Source organism: Drosophila pseudoobscura, chromosome 4 (genome assembly GCF_009870125.1).
Source record: "Drosophila pseudoobscura strain MV-25-SWS-2005 chromosome 4, UCI_Dpse_MV25, whole genome shotgun sequence".
Lineage (NCBI taxonomy): Eukaryota > Metazoa > Arthropoda > Insecta > Diptera > Drosophilidae > Drosophila > Drosophila pseudoobscura.
Genome location: NC_046681.1, coordinates 28,892,198 through 28,901,639, shown reverse-complemented (window position 1 = coordinate 28,901,639; position 9,442 = coordinate 28,892,198). Strand labels below are relative to the sequence as shown.

The following is a 9,442-nucleotide window of genomic DNA, read 5'->3' as shown; positions in this document are numbered from 1 at the left end:
ATGCTTCGGCCATTTATATTTTCTAAAAGGAATATATTTATGTTTGGCAGAGGGATGAATAAGTAATATTCGCTGAATTATGTAATCTCCATGGAAAAAGTTTCTCATCGAAGAAATGTTCGAGAAAGTTCTATGTTTCTCTGATAAAATCATATTTTTGTAGGTATATATTTATTACCATCAATAAAAATATATATTTATGTATATGTATGTTATGTGTAATCGAAACTTTTTAAACATTAAAAATACAGTAATTATAGTTTGTTTTTCAGATGCTCGGGGGCGGCTGGTTGCCCGGCTGTTCTCCGTTACCAGCATTAGGATTGCCGGCGCCTGGGTTCTGGGGCCCCACCAGTTGGCTGGCGAATGCTTGGAACAGCTGCATCATATCGTTGGGCATGGGTGGGATCTGTGGAGCGGCGCCACCACCGTCACCGCCAGGGCCAGCCCCACCGGGAGCAGCGGGTCCTCCGCCGACGCCTGGGGTGCCCATGGTGGCAAACAGTTGGCCAATAGTGTTCATTACCATGGGATTCTGGGTCATCGATTGCAGCTGCGTGAGGTCAATCTCGGCGCTACTGAACAGATTGCGGATCGTGGGATTAGCCAGCATTGCGTTCAGGCCGTCGGTTAGGTGCGAAAGTTGCGGGGGCTGATTGCGTGAATTGCGGTTCACTTCCAGGTTGTTCCTGTAATCGAGATTTTCCGGCTCCAATTCAATGGCCTTGCGGTAGGCCTGCTCCGCCTCGTTGAACTTTCCCATGTTCGAGTAGGCGACGCCCAGGCGGCTATAAGCCTTGCTGTAGTTGTTGTTGTAAAGAAGGGATGACTTGCAGTCGGTGACAGCGCGCTCGTTGTCACCCAGACGGATGTGGGCAGCAGCGCGGTTGCAGTAGAATATCGGGTTCTTGGGGTCGAAGGTGATGGCGCGGTTGTACTGCAGCAGGGCCTCGTTGTACTTACACTCCTTCATCAGGCGGTTGCCCTCGTTCTTGATTGACTCGGCCAGCGCCAGGGACTCTGGATTGCGTTCAATGTACAGCGACTGGAAGAGCTCGAACATGTCGATATTCTTGGTGTTCACGGCAGTGGTAGAGGATGTGCTGCTACTTGTAGCAGCTGCATCTGTGCCGGGCTGTGAACTCGTTGTGCTCTGTGCGGTGGCTTCGATTTGCTCGGCCTCCGTTTCCTCTTCGCCGACATCAAATGCCGCCTGCAGGCACTGGATGGCCACCTCAATGCTCTCGCTCTGATCGGGGGACATCAGATCCAGCTGCTTCTTCAAATAGTCTATGAAGGAACGGACAAAACTTTGCTGCACGGCGTCTGGCATCTTGTTGAAATTATTAAACTTTTAGTTTTTATTTGGTTAAATCGGTAATTTGGAAAAAAATTATGTTGGCATGTCACTCTGGCATATCGAAAAAAATATACCGTCTAACCTCAGAAATATACCGAAATATACCGTCTCTTTTTCAAAATATACCAGAGTATACCGATGTAAAAACGTGGAACCGTGGAACCGAAAATAATACATCCTAACTTTTAACTATTAACAAAATAAACCACGGTATCTTTCACCTGATCTGCTGATCTGCCCGCCGGCACCTGAACACTGGGCCTTTTGGGTCCGCTGTTTTCTCCGACTTTCCAGTCACCTCTGCGTCGGTACCTCCTCCGCGGGTGATTCCGCCGTAGCTCCTTGTCATTTCGGGAGGTCCAAGGTATGTGCTCCTGGCGTAATTGTTGGTGCCCACTACAAGCCCACTAGAAATAATGTCAGCAACCCCCCCATTAAAATGCCATCGAATCAAACGCTGGGCTTCCCCTGCAAAACGCGTAAGTAATTCAGTATATAACTTTGGATATATTTTTAAATACTATATCTTTCTTCACAGAGGACTTTGAAGACGCTTTGCCGCAAGCCGAGTTGTATCCGAAGACCTATCCAAGCATTACCGAGGCGTATTTGAGACAGACACAGTCCTATCCCAGCAGGACAGAACCGCACACCCTGCAAGATCAGATCGTAAAAGGCCATCGTCAAGGGAGGAGCTACGCGGGCTAGACTCTAGACATATCCTGTTGTTCTTATGTTTAAGGATATACGCGCTCATTTAGATAGTAGATACACATTTTTTCCACTTGTTTATTTATTTATACTGATAAATAAAAATGTTAAGAAATCATCCTTGCTGTATCCTGTTTCGGGGAAACTATCCCGATAAAAAAGATCGGTTCACAGATAGCGGAGAAAATTTGATATTTTTTATTAAGGAAAGTTTCCTTGATCCTTGATAAGGGTCCATTAAATCAGGGACATTTTTCCGAACACAGGAAGCAATGACACGCCCCGATACGGCCACAAATAAGGGAGAAAACAAGATATATATGTCTGGAGAAAATATCCTTGATCCTTGGTCCTTGATAAGGGCTCCATTAAATCAGGGACATTTTTCCGAACACAGGAAGCAATGACACGCCCCGATACGGCCACAAATAAGGGAGAAAACAAGATATATATGTCTGCAGAAAATATCCTTGATCCTTGGTCCTTGAAAAGGACTTCATAAAATCAGGGGCATTTTTCCGATCACAGGAAGCCGTCGCATGTCCCGTTCGGGCCTCAAATAACCGAGAAAACATAACGGTTTTGTAATTTTTATTTTTAATATGTAGTTCAAGAAGTCACCGATAGAGGCGACACCGTACAAAAAGAACTCGCGTCAAATGGCTGGAATACCAGGCGAACAGAAATCAGTGGCAAGCAACTGTAGCAAATGCAAAAAACAGTGTAGCATAGTTTTGGGGCACTTAAAATTAAAGAAATCAGCTACCTTCTGCTGATTTATGTTCGCCTGGTATTCCCAGCCGATTGACGCGAGTTTTTTTTTGTACGGTGTCGTCTCTATCGGTGATTTCTTGAACTACATATTAAAAAATAATAAATTACAAACCCGTTATGTTTTCTCCATTATTTGAGGCCTGATCGGCGGTGAATTGGCCCGCCATGATCAGAAAAATTTCCTTTATCCTTCGGTAAGGACTCCAAAAACCTAAACCATACATATTTAGATTTCTCGGCAATTTGTTGCCCGATCTGGACATGCGATACTTTCCTGTGATCGAAAAAATGTCCCGGAGTTAATGGAGTCCTTATCAAGGATCAAGGACATTTTCCTAAATCAACTATATTTAGTTTTCTGCGCTATTTGCGAACCGATCTGGGCCACGCCTTTTTTTAATCGGGATAGTTTCCCCGAAACGGAATACAGCAAGGATTATTTTTTAACATTTGTATTTCTCATAACTTTGCTTAGTATTAATAAATAAACAAGTGGAAAACATTTGTATCTACCCGTACTATCTATATCCTTAAACCTAACAACACAGAGATCTATTTAGAGTCTAGGCCGCGTAGCTCCTCCCTTGGTTGCCATAGCCGTTTTCGATGGCCAGGTCGAAGAATGACGATAGGATACCATCTGGCGGGGGGAAATCATAAGTACATAAGTCCTCTGTGAAGGAAGATATTTTTAAAAATATATCCACAATATATTATGATATCATGCTTTCCTTTATAGCTTAGTCTTAATAATATAAAAGGATACATTTGTCTGCATTATTGAATTTTCCTAGCCGGCTGGCACTTTTTTGCATGATACCCTCCATTTTTGTTGTGCTTGCCTGCTTGCTGCTGATTTTATGAAGTGATTTCAAGAGATTTTTAAAAGGGTGTTATGAACATAATTTATTTTAAATATTTTATGATCTATAAAGAAAAATTATGGAATAGCCTTCAGGGCCTGTTCAAAATAATCCACCATCATGGGATAGACCTCGTCATATTGTTGAATATTCTTGCGCCTGGCATTATCCCTATATCTTTGTAGTGCCCCAGATATCAGCTCCAATTTCTCCCTTTCCGCCGTATGTCCATCCAACCACTCGATCAGACGTTCATTTGACCAATTGGCGGTGGTGTGTGGCGACTGAAGGTCCGCTCCGGCGTGGCCAAACAGGAGCAGCAGCACAATGTAACTGGGAACCAGAGAATCTTCTCCGATCGTTTGCTTCACCAGCTCTTGCGGGCTCTGAACGATAAGCAGAGACATGGCGCGCAAAAGTCGCGAGGGCTTGCCAAGTTCGGCAAGATTGGCACAGAGCGGCCTTAGGCCCTGATCCATATGCTGGCAATCCTGCTTTAGCCGCTGCCTTCCCGCTCTGCTCAGGGGACGCAAAATGCAGACATTGTGTAGGAAGAGCTCTATGCAACGCTTTGCCAACTCGTGGCCACATTTCGTCGTCATGGGCTTATCATCGAAAAGGGCAATGTGATTCGACCAGGAACGGCTGACAAACTCCTACAATCAAACGATTTTTTAGCAGAAGGAAAATTACAAATCTAAGGATTACTCACTTGCAATTCCTTCATGTACATTGAGGGACCCGTGGTCGACAGCCTCTCCGAGTTTAGCCCCGGCTCACGATGCATGCTCAGGATAATTATGCTTATAGTTGTAATGATTGATTCCATAATCTGCTGCAAAATGGTTCCAATAAGCAAATCTGCCTGCTCCAGGGAGCGGAAAATATTGTCCCTAGCCGTTCCTGGGGTCTTTTCGAACTGCACTTGCAGATCGCTCAGCATGCGTCGTACTGAATCTTTGTAGTAATACAGAACATTTGCCAGCGTAGTATTCTGCTGCTGCTGAAGATTGGGCAGGTCCACCACCTGCTTGGAGTCGGCACCTAATTTGATTTGCGCCTCCAGTTTGGTGCACAGTTCCTTGCCACAGGCGATAAAGACATTCGCTATCGAATTTGTCAGACGCCCATCAATCAAGGCAGCACTCAGCTCAGTGGAAGCCACGCGTATAAAGTTGTCCACTGTCTCATTTCCTGGCAAATCAACGCCGGCCAGGCAAGCCTTCATGTTGGCAGCGCACTTGCTCACGTAGCCCACCTCCAGTGGAGCAAATAGTTCGTTCTCAAACTTGAATTCTCCATTTAGACGCTGCTCCAGGCCGCGCGCCGAAGTCAGCAACTTGGACAGACCCTCCTGCAGGGTCTGGGTGACATGTTGTGAGCACTCATCGAAGGATTTTCGCAGCAACTGTTGCACTTTCTGCCAAAAGCGACGGGGTATGTATTGATCCGAGGACTCGGAAGTGTAACCAAACTGATTAATCTGCTCCAGAGCCGCTTTGAGCAGTTTGATCTGGGTGCAACTTTCGTAGAGCTCGTCGTACAGCAGCCAGTGCAAAGATTTCCAGAATTTTGCTCGGAAATTTTGCGTTGTAGTCAACTGTGGCGTCTTGCCCGGGCCACGGGATGCAGCAGGTTTAACCGTGGAGCTGCCAGTTCCTTGCGTGGGCGACTTGTTGAGCACCGAAATGTCGTTTCCGGCAAAACACTCCTTGAGGGATTGCTCCATGTCGGCTATGAATGTGGCCAACAGGTTCTCAAGGGATTTCTCCAGTGTATTGAAGTTCATGAAGATCTAAAATTAAACAATGATTATCTGCAGGTCCACCAATACTGTTCCAATACCCACCTTCAATGCATTAACCACTTGATTTTGATTGCGCTCCTGGAGTCCAGTAACCAACTGCATCTGCGTTAGATTCCGAATCTTCTGGCCCGAGCTGATTACAAAAGCACGCTCCTTTTGCACAAACTCAATGTCCTTCAGGTCCTTGTCATCTATTAGCTGCGCCAGCTCGAAATGGAGCTCCGCCTGACGTAGCACATCTTTGGTGCTCTTTAATTTGGCCGTCAGGGCAAGAAGCGTCCCGGCCGAGCGCAGTAAATGGCTGACATCATGAAGGCGACCCAGCACTTGAGTTTGATTCTCCACCAATTGGTATTGCGTATCCACTTGGCCCTTGAGGCGATGTCCGGTCTCTCGTACCCGCTGCACTTCGTCCGCTAGCGTATTGAGAGCAGCATCAAAGCGTCCTGCATGGGTGGCCTGCTGTAGCAGCGCTCCGTGCTTGTCACGCACTTGCTGATGCAGTTCCTCAGTGGTGTTTTGCAGCCGCTTGGACAGCTCTTGTATCTGCTGGCCGATGGTGAGGTGGGACATGGATGATGTGTAGTCGTCATCATCTGAACCGGCTGAAGATGTGGGCTTTGTGGCCCCGGGATCTCCTGTCACCATAGTGGAAGTTACCTGAAGCTAAGGGACTACTAGATGACTACTTTAACCCGTTTTCGAACGCTAAGAATTTAAGAAAAGTAAGAAAAAACTATTTTCCACGCAGCAGTCCGCGGTCTCTTACCGATATATATGTATAATGTATATCGATAGTTGGATCAGCTGTTTCTTGGTTTGTTTTGTGTAAATAGCTGTGAATGTTGAAAAAAAAGTTAAGTTAACAGTTTGAAGTCTTCTCCGTCGCCATTTTGCTCATTATCCATGTCGGACGACATTAAGACGTACTTCAATGGCCTTCTGGAGAAGTATGTCCCGCATCAGTAATGTATCATTGCTGAAACGACATGTATCATTATCCGCCTCTCCTCACGCAGGGTCAGCGGGCTGCACGTCATACAGATAACAGATCGTGACGGCGTTCCACTCCTCCGTGTGGGTCAGGAGAAGAATGTGGATTTCGCCCTGATGCCCTCGTTTATACCCACATTCACGACAGCCTGCGATCAGGCCAGCAAGTTGGGCTTGGGTCGCAACAAGACCATCATATCGATGTATTCCAACTATCAAGTGGTCCAAATGAACAAGCTGCCATTGATCCTGACCTTTGTTGGGGCGGAAAACTGCAATACGGGGCACATTCTCGCCCTGGAGCAGCAGGTGGACGGCTATCTAGAGGACATCAAGCAGGCCGTCACCGAGTCACAGACACACGCATAGACACAGATTTACTAAATAACTAAAATATCTTTTAAAAATACTAACTGTTTACACTTTATTCAAATTGAAACATGTTTTCTTAAGTTTTGCTTAAATGCATAGACTGAATGATTTCACTATATTTCTTAATGACGTTCGCCCGCGCTTGGCCGCCCTCGCTCCTTTCAGCATGGGAATGATCGCGACAAATATGATATTTCAAAAGAATCCACTCTCTACAACTAAAATACAATCCTCTTCAAATCTCTGATCTTTTCGGGCTATCGACACATTTACGTTCCATCGTGTTCTCAAAGTTCGTCGTGCACGTTCTCCGCCTGTTGAGCTTCGCTATCGCAGGCGGCTGGTGTCTCAAACTCAAAGTAGTACTCGCAGCGATTGGGCTCGCCAACTGACGTGATACGTGGCTCCAGAGCGCATCTAATGTCGATAATGGCCGACCGCTGGGGGCCGTTCCAGCAGGCGGCTCCATTGCCGTATTTCTGCTTTGAGTACTTGTAACCCTCGCCAATCCATTGCTCCCAGCGACCGAGGGTTGTCTCGGCTCCACCGTTTCGGGGCTTCTGCGAGGCCCTGTCGAACGGACACAAAGTGTAAACGTATTCACGATCCTCAAAGTTATAGCATTCGCCGTCCAGCACTGCCCATTCTTCTTGCGGGCCGTAGTCTTTGGCACTCTGCTCATCAATCTCCTTGACTTCCTGTTCGATCTCGCGTATGTTACGCTCAACCTCGTCCAGGGCATTGCGGGCCTCATTGGCCTGTTCTACGAGACGCTGTGTCTCTGGATCGTAAATAGGCGGTGCAGGAGCTTCCACTTCCGGCGAGGCTTCCCCCACACCCACGTCTCCATCCTCGTCATCGTACTGATCTTCGTCGCCTTCTTCATCAGCCTCCCCATCCGTGCTATCTTCCATGTCGACTTGTTCTGTAAATTTAATTCTGATTAGATAAAAATGTCTAACGATGGTGATAATTTTCAAGTGAAAATCTTCCTACCTTCGGTTTGCTGGGGCGGCGTTGGCTGGACTCCTTCAGTGGTCGCCTCAACTGGCACTTCTCCGACTGGAGGAACCTGCTCTTCCGCATGCGGGGGCTGGAACAGACCCTCGGCCAGCATTTTCAAGGGCTTGATGCGTGGCCAGGCCAGGGTGACGAAGGCATCTAGATCCACTCGCTCACGTTCATCCAAGAAGTACTTGGCCTCTTCTACGGTGACCACGCCGTTGCGATCGCGGTCGAGATTGATGTCCACCATCAGTTCGGTGACCTCCACGAAGCCATCTTTGTTAATATCGTACACCGCAAAGCTGAGCGAAGCTTCGTGGCGCATTTGCTGGGGTTCCTCTTCGGCCTGAACGGTATCCGCATCCAGCTCCCGTTGTTGCTCCTTGAAGACCTCCAGAGCATCGCTTTCCAAGGCCTCGGCGTTGATCTTAATCTGCTGCTTCTCGGATTTCAGAGCCTCCTGATCCTTAATACGTCGCTCCAGCTCCATTCGGCGTGTTTCCCTATCTGCTCTCAGTTGTCTACCCCGTGTAATCATCTCCAGTCGCTTCTCAGCACCCTGCCTGTGGAGCTCTGCTTGATTCCTGCGCTGGATGGCAGCTGCAGCGCCCAACTCCGCACAGGTGTTTGCACACCCAACCACCTGTGACTCATCGCTGCCGTCGCAGCAGTCACACACGCCATCCTGGACACGCGAGCTGGGAATGTCCACAGACTCGTGGCCCTTGTTGAGGCAGTGAAATTGGCCCTGCGCGCAGGCGGATGTGCCTGGCTCATCGCTCCCGTCGGGACAGTCGCAGTAGTCATCGTTCACCTGTACAAAAGGAATCGTTTTGCTACCATCCAAGCAGGTCCAGCTATTGTCGCCCCCTCGAGGCTGATACAGCGCTGCCTTAATTAGAGATACTCCGCGGGGGCGTGGAACTTCGGTGGCTACACACAGAATCACGCTTAAAGCTAATATCGCTGCCAATATCGCTAACAACTGCTGGCTTATTGCACGGTGCATATTACTTTGTGTGATTGGGACTAATGTATGAGTGTGGAATGGTAATCTTACGTGGTATTTGCTATAGTAAATGCCGGCAGCAGTGCCGACCAGTGCTGCCGATTAAGCTTTTTTCCCGTCAGATCTGGCTTTTTGTGAAGACCAAATGCGGGAAATATTTGTGAATTGCGGGAAGCGGGAATTCTGGATCTTTTGATTTTGCCACTTGTTACACAAAAGAAAGAACCTTTTTCAACCTTTTTCCGTTAAAATTTAATTAACAAAATTTTGGATTACCTTAAAGTTGAAAATATTCCAAAATTGATTTCAAATATAATAAATGGTTTAATAATTTTCAGCTTTTTTTTTTCGTTTTCTTCAAGTTAGAAACACATTTTTTCCGATAAAAAGTCGGCAGCACTGGTGCCGACTCTCGGAAATATACCAAATTATACCGCCTCATTTTAAAATATACTGACGAATTCAATTTCTATTATACATATTCCTCGTTTTTGATATTCCGTCAAATATTACTGGCTAGATAGATCTCTCAGCCCTGCCCGCATAAT

General features: G+C 46.9%; 4 protein-coding genes across 5 annotated transcripts; 1 reads left to right on the top strand and 3 right to left on the bottom strand.

Annotated features, from left to right (window-relative positions):
- Positions 1-192: 192 nt before the first annotated feature.
- Sgt (small glutamine-rich tetratricopeptide containing protein) lies at positions 193-1,441 on the bottom strand. Its single transcript, XM_001357033.4, has one exon. The coding sequence runs from the start codon at positions 1,331-1,333 to the stop codon at positions 269-271; it is 1,065 nt and encodes a 354-aa protein (XP_001357069.2). The 5' UTR covers positions 1,334-1,441; the 3' UTR covers positions 193-268.
- A 2,283-nt stretch (positions 1,442-3,724) lies between these two features.
- fws (four way stop) lies at positions 3,725-6,381 on the bottom strand. Of its 2 annotated transcripts, XM_001357032.4 has the most exons (4): positions 6,285-6,381; positions 5,558-6,223; positions 4,421-5,503; positions 3,786-4,364 (listed from the first exon to the last, which is right to left on the bottom strand). In XM_001357032.4, the coding sequence occupies exons 2-4, from the start codon at positions 6,161-6,163 to the stop codon at positions 3,786-3,788; spliced, it is 2,268 nt and encodes a 755-aa protein (XP_001357068.2). In that variant the 5' UTR covers positions 6,164-6,223; positions 6,285-6,381. The 2 variants fall into 2 exon arrangements, with proteins under 2 accessions (XP_033236046.1, XP_001357068.2); XM_033380155.1 differs by lacking the exon at positions 6,285-6,381 and having other exon boundaries at positions 3,725-4,364; positions 5,558-6,163.
- Lamtor3 (Late endosomal/lysosomal adaptor, MAPK and MTOR activator 3) lies at positions 6,322-6,960 on the top strand. Its single transcript, XM_001357031.4, has 2 exons — positions 6,322-6,465; positions 6,535-6,960. The coding sequence occupies exons 1-2, from the start codon at positions 6,422-6,424 to the stop codon at positions 6,875-6,877; spliced, it is 387 nt and encodes a 128-aa protein (XP_001357067.2). The 5' UTR covers positions 6,322-6,421; the 3' UTR covers positions 6,878-6,960.
- GCS2beta (glucosidase 2 subunit beta) lies at positions 6,905-9,001 on the bottom strand. The gene is made up of 2 exons (XM_001357030.4): positions 7,877-9,001; positions 6,905-7,805 (listed from the first exon to the last, which is right to left on the bottom strand). The coding sequence occupies exons 1-2, from the start codon at positions 8,892-8,894 to the stop codon at positions 7,168-7,170; spliced, it is 1,656 nt and encodes a 551-aa protein (XP_001357066.3). The 5' UTR covers positions 8,895-9,001; the 3' UTR covers positions 6,905-7,167.
- Positions 9,002-9,442: the final 441 nt, after the last annotated feature.